The 18,469-nt window shown below is 39.0% G+C and overlaps 1 protein-coding gene across 1 annotated transcript; it reads right to left on the reverse strand.

Annotated features, from left to right (window-relative positions):
• Positions 1 to 16,134: 16,134 nt before the first annotated feature.
• LOC113273128 (glutamic acid-rich protein-like) lies at positions 16,135 to 16,545 on the reverse strand. Its single transcript, XM_026522895.1, has one exon. It carries the CDS (start codon positions 16,543 to 16,545, stop codon positions 16,135 to 16,137), a length of 411 nt encoding a protein of 136 aa, XP_026378680.1.
• Between the last annotated feature and the right edge of the window lie 1,924 nt (positions 16,546 to 18,469).

Raw genomic sequence — 18,469 nt, forward strand, 5'->3', positions numbered from 1 at the left:
TATGAATTGGAACTACTTCCGGATCAGCATCTGAGGATACTTCCTTTTCTTTTCCTTTTCCTTGAGTCTTCTCTGACATGTTGTCAGTGAGAGTCTTGAGATAATTGAATAACTCCTTCTGTGTTGCAGCCATGTCAGCTTGATTCTTTGCAAGAGTCTTTTGTACCTTGATGAGATCATCCATGGTAGGTGGTGGATTCCCCCTGACTTCTTCAGGGTGTCGGCCGAACAAGGGATGACCTTCCATGTTAGTGTGAGGAGAAATAACGTTACCATCGTCAGTGTTAGAGGCCGGAATGGTTTCCGAGATGTCCTCATTGTTATTGTTGCTAATGCTAGCGTCGTTTGTGTTGGAACCTGTAACTAACTCAGACCTAAGACCAGCCATCTTTGTGATAATGTGAGATTGCAACCGAGAGATTAATCTCCCACTGTGGTCGCCAATCTGTAGATGGGGAAAAACGATTTGCTGGTTTTTACGGAATTGAGGAGATGACCGTGCGGAGACTCCTTGAACCGAGCAGATTCTCAACCTCACACAGATGCACTGCAAGAAGAGAGTGCTTTAAGTTCGAGAGATAAATCTATAGGACTCCGGCCTAAACAAAGATAATGGTCGTTCCAAAGTCAATTCGGCCACAAGAGAGGATGGGTTGATCTGTAGGAGGGAAGCTGAGAAATGTGTGAGATCAATGGTGATCGAGATTGTAGGTGTGTTGTGTATTCTGTGTAAGAAAGTTCTGAATGATTGAATTTACTCAGTTGAGAGTGATTGCTCAGACGATGAGTTCGTGTAGACGAAAGATTGTCTATATGAACTTTTCGAGAAATTCTTGTCTTTTCAATCAGGATTCAGAGACTAATATATTGCTGAATTGAAAACACCATGATCCCATGAAGTGTGACAGTTGCGGGATTCAAAGAGTGAGGAAGTGTAAAATCGTGTTGAAACCAGTTTCTCATCGTGCGGAGACTTGGTTAACTTTCCACCCACTACTTTGCTAACTCCTCCAACTGATTGCACGACTTTCTCACATTCTCATCGTGTGTATGAATACACGTGCCATATACCTAGAGACCAAAACCCTAGTTAATATCCCCTCATGTGACACGATTGATGTCTCGTGAATGTGGAGTCTGCATGGCAGACATGTATTTAGTTAGTCAGTTGCTGAATTTATGGGACGATGAGTCCTTGTATTGCTGAGTCGAACGTGATTTGCAAATATTCTGAGACTCATGAATTGAACATGTCTGCTGAGACAAAAATACATTGTCGAATAAATGTTGATAGCTAAAATGAACAAATATTGTTCTGAGTCGTTAAATATTGATAGTTGAACCAATATCCCTTGATCTGAACAAATATTGCTCATCTGAGCATATGTTTCCCATTTAATGAATTGTTGAATATTAATAGTTGAACCAATATTCTTTGAACAAATGTTGCTCATTTGAACAAATATTGCTCGTTTGAGGAATCATTGATAACAGAACCAATATAAATTTATAATACTGGCAGCTGAACCGAGTATAATTAATTAGGGTGTTGATCATGGGATCAACATAAAATTATTAGAATTATGAACCTTAGATTCGAAACCCTAATTTTGATCAACTGCTGAATTGATGATAAATTAATGATTTATTGAAAATCATTCATGAAATGAAGGAGGGACCGGCTACATGGAATGATGAATCGACCATGTAGCGCCTAGATGCTCAAGTGAGCAAAATACCAACGTCTCTTGAAGACCTGGTGAAAAGATGATTAAATGTTGGTTTCATCATTTATTAAAATAATGCTCATGTGAGCGTTAGGTAGTAAACCTGATTATGGAGAGATGAGGGACCGACCAAGGGGGCATGAGACCGTCCCTTGGTGGTCATGGGACCAGATGATGGTCGTTTGAGCAAACTCCAAGTTGTTTGAGAAGAGTTTGGACCCGATGTGAGCAATTGAGCAAATTAGGTCAAAATTGTTAAAACACGTGGGACCGGCTCTTTGCAAGCCTCAGGGCCAGCCTGTCAAGGAGACATGCCCGTATCACCATAATTTCCGTGTCTCAGTCCTGAGAGTTTCGATATTTTCTGATGCGCGTTTGAGCAACATTTTGAGAAAATATTAAGAAATCAGGGATTTTGCTGAAACCGTAAAACTTCATGAGATGAAGGAATAAAATTATAAAATAATTAAGGAATCATGAGGTGTGGGACCGGCTGGCCGGCCATCCAAGGAGCCGGTCCCAAGGCATTTTTTCCTAATTTATAATATTTTCATGATTTTAGGGAAATATGATAAAAATCAAGAAGTTTGTTGAAACCAAGGAATTTGTTGAAATTAAGGAGTTTCCATGAGATGAGGGATCATAAAAATTAACAATGATAAAATAAGGGGCGTGTGGGACCCGCTATGGCCCGTCCCACGGGTTTCTCTAATTTTATATTATTTTTCATGAACTTAAGTGAAATTTCATGATCCAAGGAGTTTTCTGAAACTAGGAAATTTCCTTGAAGTGAAAGAGTTTCCATGGGATGAGGAAAAAAATAATATTAAAATAATAAGACATGGGCGTGTGGGACCGTCCATGGCTAGAGCATGGCCGGCCGAGAGCCCGGGACCAGTGCGTTTTCTCCCTAATTTATAATATTTCATGAATTGAGGGAAATATCATGAAATTAGGGAATTTTCATTTGATGAGGAAAATAATAAAATAATAAGGAATCATGAGGTGTGAGGCCGACCACGGTTAGACCATGGCCGGTCGGCTAGTGAACCTGGTCCCGCGACACCTTTCCTAAATTTTATTATTTCTTTGATACGAGGAAACACCATGAGATTGGATAGTTTCCTTGAGACGAAGGAGATTTGCTCAAATGAAGGGATTTTCATGAGGTCAGGGAAAATAACAAAAATATGATAAAATATAAAATTGGACATGGGACAGGCCGTAGCACGACAGGCCGGCCGGTGGGCCCAGTCTCCAGCGCCTTGATTAATATTTTATTATTTATTATTTTCTTCCTACTTTGTATAGGTTCATCGTTCCTTCATGTTTTGGAATGCTCGTTTGCGCATTCAGGTGCTCGTTCGTGCATTATTGCTGAGTACACGAACGCCATTTTGGTCAGGGCTTACTCGATAGCTGCTCAGATGCCCGCACGTCGAATATTTATCACTAACCCGTGGAATTCTGCTAGGAAGAACCACAAATTGAAGTGACGAAATATTACTAAGAATCGTAGAATATTGTTGAATATTCAGTTAACAATTATAGATAATTAACTGACGGCTCTATACTAGCAGGCATGCTGTCTAGGAGCATTAATTATCTGAGAATTGAGAAACATGAGCTTGTTGAAACGTCATATTTCCTTTATATAGTCAGGGAAAACCTTGTTGTATCGTGAAGACGTTGTCGCTCTATACTAGCAGGCACGCTGTCTAGGAGCCGTCCAATCTTTCGATTCTATATAGAAATAATTACTGATATTGCTCAGTATTCATGAGATGTTCCGTTTCCTCAGCTGGGAGACTACACATCTACATATACTCTGAGAGACAGCCTTCTCAATCAGAGATTTTATGGCATGAGCTTTCATGCTTCAACGAGAGACATGAGCCTCAATACTCATATGATTGTCGGATCAGGAGCATGTATAATTATGGTTTTACGATTTTTACCCTTGTCGAAAATCCAACATCTACAATACCATCTAATTTAGATGCAATCATATAGCCGAAGCTAATAGAATTCATCAAGGAATTTAAAAGATACAAGATAACCCCTTTAAAATTCCACAGCCGCACACCCCTCAAGGTATGACCATTAAGCACAAGTTCAAAAGAACTCTTCCCCCATTTGATGTCATTCCAAAGGGAACAACAAGAGCGACCTTAATTTCAAAAGAAAAAAAAGGATTTTTATTGGACACTAAAAACCATGAGAATGATTTTCTATATCCAAAATTTCAATCAAATTAATCACAAGTAAACCCATGATTAATTCAATCAGAATACGCAATCAAATTAAACACAAAAGTGGTCAACTTAATTGATTATGCTCGACAGAAGAGAACTTACGGAGCATATGACTAACATATCCATCAGAAAATGAAAAGTATAGTCGTTCATATACTCAACATGAGAGATATCTTACGGAGTATGAAAATACTCAACTAGATCAATTACAAGAGAACCCATAATTAATCTAATTGGAATACACAATCAAACTAATTACAAAAGTAATAAATTTAATTGTTATTTGTTTTGCTCTACATAAAAAGACTTATGCAGCAATAACTAAATAACCAAACAAGATGATTAATTTAGTTCAAGAATGTTCAACATAAAGTAACTTACGGAACAACCGACAAATCTAATAAAAAATAATCAACTTGGTTGTATCGTGCTCAACATAAGACACATTGCGGAGCCTCACAGTACTACATAAAATATGGATCAGTGAAGATCAATACTGTGGAATACACAAGGATTCATTCTATCTTCCATCACTATTTGAATAACGATTTTTAATAGACATAATACTTGCACACAAAATATTTTAACCTATCTTCCATCAAAGAATTGACAATATAGGCTTAACTTTTGTATATGTTGTCAAGAGTTCATCGATCTTGTATCAATATTTGCATATCTACAGGTGAAAGATTTAACATTAGACAACATATGGGCATTTTATGTAGCAAGTTTTAATTTGAAAGATAGACATTCAAAAGCTAAACATAAGAGTTATTACATCCCATAAAGTATTAAGATAAGTTCAAACCGACAAGAGAAGAGAAAATAGTAAACAACATAATAAGTTCAGGTACTAATCACTCAAACCATAGTGATCTCTTTCAATCTCATAGAATTTTTCTAAGAGTTCTGGAACAGCATCTCCAACATATTCAACTTTCTCCCAGAGAACAACATTTTCTTCTCTTGATAGGGAAAGTTCTTCTTGGAGACGAGCAATTTCGTCATCAGTTGAGACACCTGGATTTCTTGGGACGTTTCTGACAGTAGAAGGCCTCATCTTTTTGAATATAGACATCTTCATACAGCTGGTCCTCCAAGATTGGACCCAATCATCTGAAGATTAGAGTTAACACAAATCCTTGAAATGAGACAAGGTAATCCAGGTTTCCTACCACTGTGTCTAACACCAATCATAGAGTTAATAATAATTCCACAAAAATCAAGTTTTCTTCTTTCAACAATAAGATAAATGAACTCAGTAAGATCCCTGGTCCAACGATTGCTGTCACAGGTACTTGGCATCTTATTTTCCACAATGAGTTTTGCAGCAACTTTGAGATGTAGGCTGGCTCCTCTTATATAAACCTTACCATCATTTCGAACAAGGTTTTGATCAAACAACATGTTGGACAGATTTTCTAACGACAGTCTCCCATACTCAGGTGGAGGGAACCTATCACCTCCAATAGGTACATTAAGCAAGTATGAGATGTTTGACCTGTTCATAGTAATAACAGTACCTCCTACCATGGTTTTGAAGGAGTAGTCATCAGTATTTTCCCCGTGAATGTTTGCATAAAACTGAGCAACTGTTTCAGAGTGAACAGTACCTAAGGGTCTGTTGATGATTCCCTAGTGGTGATGATTGAAAAAATTGTTCAACTCAGGAACACTAATTTTTGAAGGTTCAAAAAACCGTTCACGAATGGGTGTTTTGTTCATGAATTCTAAATACAGTTCAAGAAACGTGGGGTTAACAAAACTATCACCAATGCTTGGGTTAAAAAAAGATTCGTCTCTAGGTTGTTGGCTAGAGCTACCTACACGTCTATTTCTTCTATGTTCAATGGCAGTAGAACTTCAAGAGAAAGTAAAGGTACTTACTTGGTTTACGAACTGGTACTAATGGTGAAATACAAACACGAACTTAGATGAACAAACCGCTTTTTACCCAAGAAGCAGTGTCTTCTTATGAGTCCAATGGTACAATTTATTGGTAAGAAGGTTGAGAGGAGGAATTGACAAGGGCTGAAGTATGCGAACTATTGGTTTTTCTATTTGAGTTCTCGTACTGGAGAAGAAGGTGAAGAGAATGAGAAGGAAAAAGAAGAGAGAAAACAAAACTTTTAAGATGTCAAGCAAACAGTTTGACACGTTCGGGTACTAGACTTGTACATGAGACGGTTCATGAACCAAGGCGTGCGAACTGCTTGTGTCAACTAAGGACGTGTTTGGTACAACAAGGACTATTAGCCTAAAATGTTTGCATATCATAACACCATGAGAGAGCTTCTTTCCAACAGTTCTTACACCTTGAAGTACTGAGACCATCCCAGAACATAATTATTATAGAACTATCAAAGAGTATTATCAGAATTAATTTGATGATCTGATTTCTCTTTTTCCATCCTATCAGAAATTGTTCTTGATAGTAGTTTTTTCTGAAATTATCTTCAAAACAATTATCAGGAATTGGGTAATGAAAAAATTTATTCGTAACGAGGTATTCATGTGACTGAGATTTAAACTCCTCTTGAACATGACTTGCAGGTTATTGCTAGAAGATCCTAGAAGAGGAGCACGACTCTCATTGATAATTGAATCAATGTCAACCTCTACATAAATATTATTTGTCATAGCTAGGTTTAGCCTTTCAAGAGATTCTTGCTCATTCTGGAGAACCAAATCAACATCAGAAGACATGCTTTCAAGTTTCTTTTCAATTTCAGAAAAGATTTCAAGGGATTTTGTACCTTGTGGAGGTTTAGATAGAATTTCTTCTACAAATTTTAATAAATCGGTCATGGAAGAGAATTCTGAAATCCCTGGATCTGATGGTGCATTTATTGAGATAGCACTATTGTCCATAGAGTCAGATCGCTACAAACACATTTGTAAGGTCTTGAACGTGTTTGCCTGCTATGATACCAATTGAAAAAGCGGGGGTCTAACAACACCACCCAATATGCTTAGCAATCTGTATGGACTAACTCCAAAATACTTTCTAGAGAATCAACTAGACAGTCAGACTCAATCTAGGTAAAAGTATCTCAAGAAGTTAATATCTCTCTCTTGTTTTGATTTACTCGAGCTAATAGAAATCAGCGAGTCTTTAATTAAACACAAGGAATAACTTGGATGGTACCAAAGACCAATATCCAAGGATCAATCAATGACAATCAACAACCAAAGGTTGGATTACTCCAATTGATGATCTAACTCACAACCTGTATTATTTCAATTATAAGGATAAAACAATATAATGCGGAAACTGAAGTAACACAGACACCAGAAATTTTGTTAACGAGGAAACCGCAAATGCAGAAAAACCCCGGGACCTAGTCCAGATTGAACACACACTGTATTAAGCCGCTACAGACACTAGCCTACTCCAAGATAACTTCAGAATCGATTGTAATTGAACCCCAATCAGTCTCCCACTGATCCAAGGTACAGTTGTAATCCCTACGCCTCTGATCCCAGCAGGATACTGCGTACTTAATTCCCTTAGATGATCTCACCCACAACTAAGAGTTGCTACGACCCAAAATCACATGCTTTAACAGTAAACAAATCTGTCTCACACATACAAGTCTATCAAAGGATCAATCTGTCTCTCACAGAAAAACCCTAAAGTTTTTGTTACGTCTTTTGATAATAATCAAGGTGAACATGAACCAATTGATAATCCGGTCTTATATTCCCGAAGAACAGCCTAGATAAATCAACCACCTCACAACAATCTTAATCGTATGGTAGCAAAACAAGATGTTGCGGAATCACAAACAATGAGACGAAGATATTTGTGACTAATTTTTATATCTTACCTTCGGAGATATTAATCTCAAGCCAATCAATCTGATTGTACTCGTACGATAGAAGATACAAGATCAGATCACACAACTACGATAAAAGTAGTATCGGTCTGGCTTCACAATCCTAATAAAGTCTTTAAGTCGTTAACCTGGTTTTAGAAGAAGAAAACCAAAGGTTAAAGGAGAAACGACTCTAGAAGGCAAACTAGTATCACACGTGAGGTGTGGGGATTAGTTTTGCAGAGTTGTTAGATGTTCCCTTATATAGTCTTTCAAATCGGGGTTTCGCCTTGGTCACAAAGCAAACAATATCCACCGTTAGATGAAAATCTGATTTGGATTCAAGCTAATATTTCTCAACCATTAGATCGAAAACTTAGCTTGTTATACAAAAATGAAATGTACGCTTCTAGGTTTGTTAACCGTACCCAAATGTATACATTGTTGGTTCAACAATAGTTCACCAAAAGGTTAGCCATATGAGTGATGAGTGCTAAAAAGTGCATATTTCTATATATTTTTCTTGGCATTTAACTCATCTTTTGTGCATTAATTCTACATTTTATCCCATATTCTGTATTTTCATTGTTTTCAAGAATAAATAATTTTCTTACTTAATTTTGCATTTTTAGGTAATAAACGAAGTTCGGATGAGTCGCGGAGCGAAAAGAGCAGAAAAGTAGTGAAAAGCCGGGAAGAATTACGCAAGGAAGCCGCAAAGAATGGAGCGCACGTCCAAAAAGCTAGGAATGGGCTCAAGGAGGAAGAATTGTTCTTAAAGAAGATATGGGCTTGGCATACCCAAGGCCCAAAACCCTTACCCAAATCCATTTCCTATATTCATACCCGCCTTCATTTTCAGCCGTCAGATTGGATCATCTCAGCATCCTACGGTCGCAGCATCGCCAGTACATCAAATTCTGAAATTCCTGACCAACACTACAGCACCTAACTCCATGTCACGCCGTTAGTTTCGTTGTATCTCATCATCCTACGGTTGCTGAAGGCTATGTTCCATCTTATCGTTGGATGCATTTCAGATGGATCGATCCAACGCCTATCACTCGCCGAACATCGAAATCTGATGAGTCCGCTCAACACCGGAACACCAAACCCTATCTACCCTAACCGATCACACTTTTCTCTCACTCGATTTCCTCTCTTCTCCTTTCTTCTTCACAGCAACCTCCATCACCTGCTCCTCCACCTGCTACACCCATGTCCGCCACCAAATCCTCAACCACCACCATAATCACCACGTACACCGCTCCACACCCATCATCACATACCCCTTCTCTTAGCTGTCTACTTTTCCATTTTTACACGGCTCTCTGAAACCCTAGGCGTGTACAAATGGTAAACTAGGTTAAGCTAAAGACGCAAATTGAAAGCAACAAGAGATGTAGGAGACGCACAAGAGGGATGGGTCAAAATCAAAATCGAATTTCAGAGAGTTGGTATGATTTAATTTCAATTTTCAGAAACCCTAATTTACTGTTTTGGGGGTTTTGCTTTTAAAGTGTAATTGGGTATAAATATGGGTTATGGGTGTTGTTGTAAAGCCATGCCTGGGTTAGCCAGTGTGTCACCCAAGAGCACTGGAATAGCCAGTGTCTCAAGGGTTAGTGTTTAATTTTCAACTATTTTTATGTTTATTCCATTACTCTTATTCAGTTTCAATTCAGTTGCTGTTTTTGTGTTTCAATTCAGTTCATGTTTTTGTTTTATGTCTTCTGTGTTTGTTTATGTTCAGTTCAATGTTCTGTTTAGTAATTGTTTTGTTGTTGTTGCTGTTATGTGAGCTCTCATGTGTATTTGTATAGCTAGGCTGAGATGATGCCTTAAGTCACTGTTAGAGGTGGAATGTTAGGCTATAATTCTTGTAAATTGAGCTAATTGAGAAATGGAGGAATTTAGTGCTCATTAGCAAGCTTCTTCTCCTTCCATTCCATTTATGTATGCCCTGGAACATAGGCAGGCTTGAACCTTCACCTAGCTCCATTAGGGACAGGGATTTAACATAGAATTACACCATCTGGATAGGTCACAAGGTGGATTCATAACCTATTTGTGATGTTTACTGTTTTGTGTGAATGTTAGGCTAAAGCCTTTGAAGCATTGGATTGATTGAGCAGTGGGGAGAAACTAGTGCTCACTAGTGACTGTGAGCAAACTAGTTCTCTTCCCACTCTAGTTGTATGCCTAGGCTCCCAACTTTGCCTTTCATTTTTTGTATCTTGTTCTTTCTTCACTCTTTGCCTTAGGCTAGCTGCCTTTGTGCCTTGTTCTCCCACTGCCCTTGGCTTGTAGCCTTGGTTTGCAACTATCTCTGTTTTGTTATTACTTGGCTTGCACTATCACATTAGCACTATGTCACCATTCATTGTAAATGCCACCTTAGTTTCATAATTGTCTTTGGCCTTTGTAAATACTCCAGCTGCATTGTCACTTCTCTACTGTCATTGCCATTACCACATTGTAAATATGCAACACCATTGTCACTGTCACTGTAACCTTACTTTGTACATAAGCACTGCAGCCTTGCCCTATGCTTCATGGTTTCTTTATGTCATTGTCTTGGCTTGATGTCTTGTTCTCCCATGTTAACTCACTACATTGTTGCACTTCCTTGACCCTGTTTTTCCCTGTCTCAGCTTGGTCCTAGAGCTAGCTATCTTGACTTAGCCTTTGTGCTAGTCTGCCTTGGCCAGTGTCATGGCCTAGAGCCTTATCTTGGTCTGACAGCTGCATTGCTTCCCTTCCACTGCTGCTGCTGCTGCTACCTCAACCAGCTTTGCTACTGCAGCTGTCTGCTTCCACTCCTGTTGTCTGCTGTTTCTCCAGCTCCTGCCTTGGCCACTGTCCTGCTACCCAAGGCCCAGCCACAGTTTAGGTTAAGGCTCAAAGCCCAGTTCAGTCTTGGATTAATCTAGAAGCCCAATTCAGTCAACTGTGGGCTTAATCCAAAAGCCTAAACTCAAAAGCCCAAGACCAAATCAATTGAGTCCATTCCATTGCACTTCAAAGGTCAAGCCTAGTGCATTTCAAGATCAACTAAGCCCAAGCTCAGTTCACTTCATTATCAAACAAACCCATAATTCATTGGTACCCATATCCCTTTTGGTATTCAAAAGCCCATTAACCATTCAAAAATCCAACAACAAATTATAGCCCAAAATAGTTAGAAAACTCCAAACACACCCAGTCTCTGTGGATCGACCCGTACTTGCACGAGCTACAACTGACGACCGTGCACTTGTGGTATTACTGTAGGCCCGCGTTTTCATTTCGCTTCAATTTTATACGCTTTCCCGGGTCCACCAATGAGCATTTCATACCAACTATATTCTTCTTCACCAAAACTAGTTCAAATGACTCAAATGAACTATTTAAAGAGTTGTTCAATTGCAAGGAAATCTTATGTACTACACAAGACACAATTGAATCAAAGATGATTTGATTCACTTGAATCGGTTCATGAACTTTATATCCACGGTTTGCAATTTGCATTCCTTAGTCTTTATAAGTTTAAGTTCAGAAATCATCTTCAGATATATAACCTTCTTAAGTTCGCACACTAGGTTCGCGGACTTAAGCAACCAGGCATAGTTTACAAACTCCAGCAGAAAATCTCGGCAAAGACTTTCCGCCGGTTCGCGGACTGGGTTCGCGGACGCAGCTAGTTTGTCAACTCCAGCAGAATTTCTCGGGATGAGAAGTTCGGCAGTTCGCGGACTGAGTTCGCGGGCTTGGCAACAAGCCATTCTTCTGGTTTCTCTTGATCAACAAAGTTCGCAAGTTTTGGTTCAAGGAATAGGACTTATGCACATATGTGTTTCCACAACAATACTTATGTCCATCATTGGTTATGTAATCTAAATCTCATTCCAACCATTGAAACATTCTTAGAGGACGTTATATAGTTGTTACACCATTTCTCGTCAAAGCAATTTTCAAAGTGATTGAAACATATCATGACTTTCGTCACTAGGTAAAGATAAACATGGTCGAAGCGCTTACCAACACATATTTCGAGATATAGACAGGCGAGGTATACTCCACTCGAAATACCAAATGTGTATAATCTAATTCTCTATATAGTATACGACTTTTTGTCTCAAGAAGTAGGAGATAGATTAGATAGACTTTTGAGTGACAGATAAGTTCAAGTCTTCACATACCTTTTTGTCGAGAAGTTCCACCGGTTCCTTGAGTAGTTCTTCTTCTTGTATGATGAATCGCCATGAAGTCCTAGAGCTCAACTACACTTTCTATCCTAGTCCGAGACTTAGTTATAGTAGACTAGAAATCAAGACTTATAATTTTGATCACTAACATTGACAAAAATGCTTGAGATAGCAACGCATGCGAGTTCGAACGAGCAATGCTCTAACAAAATGTAAATTCCCACCTCTTTTGATGACAACCCACGCCTACCTCGAGATCCACGATCCACTGGTTCATCATTTAAATCGATCGTTGTTAATAAAGACTAACTGTTAATCACACAAGAACTCTAAGAATCTAGCCAAAATGGCTCACACAAGAATCATACAATTCTATCTAATGGTTCTAAGCCCATTTATGACTTTACGCCGTTTCATAGTTATCTTCAGCATAGCTAAGGTTTACTAATTCAATTAGGTTGGTTCGATAGTCCAATTGATATGTCTAATGAATATCTACAACTTTGTAGAAGAAGTCAAAGTCTAATTCGGACCATAAGAGGTCCAAATCATCAACATAGGTAAAGGGTACATTAATTATATACCCCTAGTTTTCATACCCTACACATATGCCCTTACTACATAATAAATATACCCCTCACCTTATCCACTTAAAGATAGATTATATTAATACGCTCTATTATATAATTTTTTTCGTATTTTATTACACAAACATGTTTCTTCATTTAAGAAAAAACAAAATTCTCTCATTCCACCACCTGTATACCACCGCCACCTCCAACTCCACCACCACCACCAATCCACCGCCACCAAGTTGAAGACATTCAAGCGAACGATTGGAGGGTTCCTATTATTCATGAACTAAGCAGTTCTCTTTCAGAAGGGAAAGTCAGTATCAAGGAACTAACAAATTATTTCTTGCTTCATGGAGCATTGTACTATCGGAATCCTGATGGGTCTTTATCACGATGCATTGGAAGCGACGAAGCGGACGAACAACTCAAACACATACATGAAGAGATCTGCGGACAGACGTTGGTGGTAACACTTTACAGGAAGCTTCAAAGGATGGGATACTATTGGCCTTCCATGGAATCTCGGTCGAGAACTCTACAAGGATCTTGTCCCAATTATCAGACGCCTCCTCTTCACTTAGAAGCTTTGACAGTCCACCACACTGGGGACTGGAAGAAACCTTACGTCAAGTACCTTCGGTACAATGAGCTGCCGTTGGAAAAGAAAGAAACAGTCAAACTCATTCAGAGAGCTAAAAGATTCGCTTTTCTTGACGGAATCTTATACTGCAAAAGCTTTGGTGGGAACTTACTGAGATGCTTATCTGAGCATGAAATCCCAACAATTTTAAAAGAAATGCACAACGGAGAACATCAAGGAAAAGGAAACTATTTCTCCAGATTCATGAGAAATATTATTGGCCGACCATGGAAGACGATGCAGCTGCGTACGTTCAGAGATGTCACAAATGCCAAATACATGGTAATCTCATCCACACTCCTTGTCTCCCTTTGAATTCTGTGAATAATCCATGGCCCTTCTATAGCTGGAGACTGGATACCATAGGGAAAATCAATCCAGCGTCTTCGAAGCAGCATGAGTACATCATCACTGCAACTGAGTATTTTACCAAGTGGGTTGAAGTTATTCCTCTTCGAAGCACCACTGGAGTCACGATCGCGGCTTTCATCAAAGAACACATAATATGCAGGTTCGGCGTTCCTAAGCATATTATCACTCATAATGAAACTCCTTTCTCCAACAAACACGTGACAGAATTGCCCAAGGAATACGACATCAAACAAGTTTTCTCCAAACCATACTATCCCCAAGGAAATGGACAAGCGGAGAGTACCAACAAAACTTTGATCTGAATTCTCAGCCGAACAATTCATGATAATCCTCAAACGTGGCATGAAAAATTTCCCATGGCTTTATGGGCTTACTGGACCGCACCAAGGAGTTCAATCGGAACTTCACCATACTCTCTTGTCTATGGAGCTGACGCCATACTCCCAACAGAAATCAAGATTCCTTTAGAAAAGATCGCCACATCTAGTGGAGTACAATGGGATGAAGTAGAAGTGTCCAACTCAAGGATCGCTGAACTGGACATGCTTGAATCAAGGAGGGCTAAGGTAGAAAAATATGTGGAAGCATACAAACAAAGGATCTCCAAATCTTACAACAAAATGGTAAGACCTCGAACTTTCCAAGTAGGAGATTTTGTGCTAAAGACAGCAAAACACATTCAACAAGATATTCTGCTCCCAAGTTCTCTCCAAAATGGGAAGGACCATATGTAATCATCAAGGTAATGTCCAGTGGGTTTTACAAGATCTTATCCATTGACAGAGGAGTGAAAGAAAATATCATCAACGGTAAATGGCTCAAAGCATATTATTCCTGATCCGTAGAAAACCATTACCTTTTCATCATTTCAGGCATTTCTCAAAATGTAATTTATATTCCTCCAAAGAGTGTGCAAAATACTCCTTTGTTCATTAAAAATTTCATAAATGAACAAAAAATTCTTTCGTACCATGGTCAATTATTCTACCTAAGAAAAAGCCTAAACCTATTTGAAAACAACAATAATAAATGCTCACTCAGAGTAAACCATACAGCAGAGAGTAATTCTTAAAAACAGCCATGTCGAGCTTCTGTTGAAAGTTTTTGGTCTTCACTTTTAAGTCCTGGACAACTTTCTCGACTCTTGCCGATTCCAAGGCAAGTGCCTTCTCCTCTTCCAAGAAAGCAGTTGTGGTAGAAATCGAATTAGCAGCAGCAGCCGCCCTGTGAGTTTTGACCATATCGAGCCGACGACGAATCCAACCTATGTTTAACCACAAGATTTCACAGTTTGAAATCATTTCATCCCACCTGTGCGGTTCACGATTCTTGACATCTCGCTGATTCATCTCGTTCATCTCTTCAATGATCGGTAACAATCCGACAACCGTAGTCAGAAGGGTTGGGAGAAAGCCTCTCCATATTTCCGTTGTAGCAATATGCCCGTACCGTCTCCAAATTTTGGTATACATAGATACGTGACATTTGGGAATGATGAATCCACCGACCACCTCATTATTTGGGGAAGTATTAGTCATGGGAGCTTCTTAGGGGAGTCCATCCGTTGAATACTCGTGAACGTGAGTTTTAACCCTAGCCTCCACGGAATCAGTAGAGTGTTCATGAACACGGTTGCTGCTTTCGTCAACCACGACCACGCACTTCCCATTCCTCCTCTTTTGTAGCATCAACAACAACACGAACATCAACCTGCATGAAGTGAAGGAACTTTTAATATTTATCGAACGTCGAGCATGGAAAACCTTATCTGAGAAACTATGGAATTACTTACGGATGCTCCAGCTTCAGTATGAGCTGACCTGTACCGGGCAGGGGATTTAACAGTCCGCTTAGGTCTCAAATCATGCGAAGAAGATGGATTCTTCTGATTATCCTGCAACAAATTATTTTTCTATGATCAATAGTTCTGATCAAATGGGGATGAAGAAAATATATGACTTACTGAGACGGATGCTTCTACTTCATGCTTTGATTGAGGTTCATTTCGAGTAGAAATACTACTGTTGGACATGGCGACAAGAGGTATGATTGTGATCAAAATTACTTCTGATGATGCACAAGGCAGGAAACGAGATATTGTTTAAATAGAGAAAACCTAGACATTGAAGGTCATGATGCTTATCCTATAGCAAATATGGTCAAATATGTTGCGGTTTTTATTGAAACCCTAACTCTCAAATCAGAGTGTATCCGGTAATGTAGAAGAAGTGCGGCAATACTTGGGACTGACAGCTCAGGTGTATTCAACATGGCAATACTGGGGACTGATACTTCGGATGTAACCAACGTTGCAACCGTGGATTAATGATCTGGAATGTCGTGTGTCTCCTAGCCGGTTCGTACAATCGTATGATAATTATTATCTACATGGACATTGGTTCATCCTATTCAGTTGGAGATATGAAGAAGATTTGGCAAAAATACGACAAGGGATTATGGTTCAGAAAATAATCTCTAAAGAAACGTCTCTACAGCAAAAAAACTGATCAAGTAACCAGAAAATATCTACTTCGACAAAAATAAATAATCTCAGAGAAATTCATGAGCAAGAGTACTCGTCAGATTCATCGGAGTCATCAGATTTGTTAGAATTATCAGATTCATCATCATCGTCTTTCGCGGAGTCCTCTTCAAATTCTTCATCGGAATCACTATCAGGGCCATTGACGAAGTCTGGATGAATCTCAGGATCGCTGTACAAGGAATCCCAATACTCTTCTTTTTCGCGCTCAGCTTTGACCAGTTTCTCGATCCCCCTGGTACGCCGGTCTGGCTTAATCTTGAGATCCCGTGGTACCCACACGGGTTCATCTTCCGAAGCATCAGAGTCCGAGGGTATATCTTCAACTCGAGATCGAAGTTTTTCCTCAGCTGCTAGCACTCTGCGCTGGACTCGGTCTCTTCTTCGCCGATAATCATCCATCCTGTCATCCTCGGATTTTTGCTTCATGAGCTCAGCATACAGTTATTAATAGGTGCACTAGGCTTTGATTCCTCAGCATGATTCTTCTTAGCACGCGTTTTAGCCACAGGGATCCTGGAATCCTCCTCAGAAGAGCTAGAATAATAGTCGCTGCTGGAAGACACCATTGTCTGGAACCAAGAGCACAGAATCATGAATATGCCAATGCCAATTTCACAATGAAACAGTAATTCTTAACTCTTACCTTTTTACAATTCCACTAACAGTAGCGATTGTGATGCAAGAATTGGCACTTCAAAACTTGCTCGTTTCTTCGAATCTACAAAAGACGAGCAAAACTCAGGTTTTCATAAAACCATGAACACTTCCATCACGCGAGCATTAATCACCGGATTATGAAAACTAAACAAATGTTTCATCACAATTAATTGTTTGTTTTTAAATATTGCTGAAAGTGTTTTCGAAAATATATATACATATATATGTATTAAATAAAAAAAAACGTGATTAACTCACGTAAAAAAAAAAAAAATTTGACGTGAGACCTGGCTCACATGATTTTATCAATAAAAAAAAAATCTTTGTGGAGGCTCCACAATTTGATGAAAATCCCTTTTCCTTCGTACGATCGTCTTTCTTTGAAAAGAAGGTTTATTTCGATTTTGTGAAAAGTCCACACCTTCTAAGATAAAGTTTTGGTTTCCATGAAATCTCATAAACAAAATTTTATCACTGGACATTGGTCTATTTCAAAACAAAAATCTCTCTCAAGCTAGGGATTATTGCCAGTCTCTTGAACTAAAGATCGAACGAACATACGTTTAACAAAATAAGGGGTTTTCTACAAAACTCACACTTAATATATGCACATGTATATAACTTCAACATGATCATAGCATGACGTACCTGGTCAGCGCCGGAATTCGGCCGACGATGGGTGGTGACGGTCGGCTCCGGCGTACAAATTTTTTTTCCCCTGACGTGAGGGAGATGAAGAGTTGATGAAGGTGGTGGTCAGTCTAGGTGAAATAATAAAAAAAATGGGATTAATCCCTTTTATATCAAACTTTATTTCCAAAACCTAATTTCATAAGGATTTCCTTTTCGGGCTCGGCCATGAATCCTAAATCGACTAAGGTTCCGTCATTAAATCAGCAGTTCAACACCAATTTATTCTCATTAGACGATGCTTTATCATGCCACTGCGATCTTCGTTCAAGCCGTGGTTCGCTCGCTTGATCAAAAATCCGGTAACATCTTATCTTATGACTAAGTTCAATTACTTATTTCGTTCATAACTGGAAAATCACCATTCAGTGCTGAATGAGGAACATGATTGTCCCTCATTAAGCAGGGAACTTAATGTAGATGGTGGATTTTCGATAAAGGCTAAAATCGTAAAACCATGATTCTACATGCTCCTGATCCAGCAATCAGATGAGTATTGAGACTCATGTCTCTCGTCGAAAGCATGAAAGCTCGTGCTGTAAAAATCTCTGACTGAGAATTCTATCTCTCAGAGCAAATGTAGATGTGCAGTCTCTCAGCTGAGGCAACGGCATATCTCATAAATACTGAGTAATTTCAGTAATTACTTCCACATATAATCGAAATATTAGACGGCTCCTAGACAACTTGCCTGCTAGTATAGATCCATAACGTCTTCAGGATATAACAATGTTTTTCCTGACATATAAAAGAAATATGACACTTCAACAAGCTCATATCGCTCAATTCCTGAATAATTAATGCTCCTAGACAATCGTACTAGTATAGAGTCATCAATTAATTATTCCTAAATTATTAGATTCATTAACTGAATCCCTGGAAAATATTCTACATTATTCATAATGTTTCGTTACTTCAATTCATGGCTCTTCCCAGCAGAATTCCATGGGTTAGTAATAAATATTCGACGTACGGGCGTCTGTGCAGCTATCGAGTAAGCCCC

This window comes from Papaver somniferum, chromosome 4 (genome assembly GCF_003573695.1).
Source record: "Papaver somniferum cultivar HN1 chromosome 4, ASM357369v1, whole genome shotgun sequence".
Taxonomy (NCBI): domain Eukaryota; kingdom Viridiplantae; phylum Streptophyta; class Magnoliopsida; order Ranunculales; family Papaveraceae; genus Papaver; species Papaver somniferum.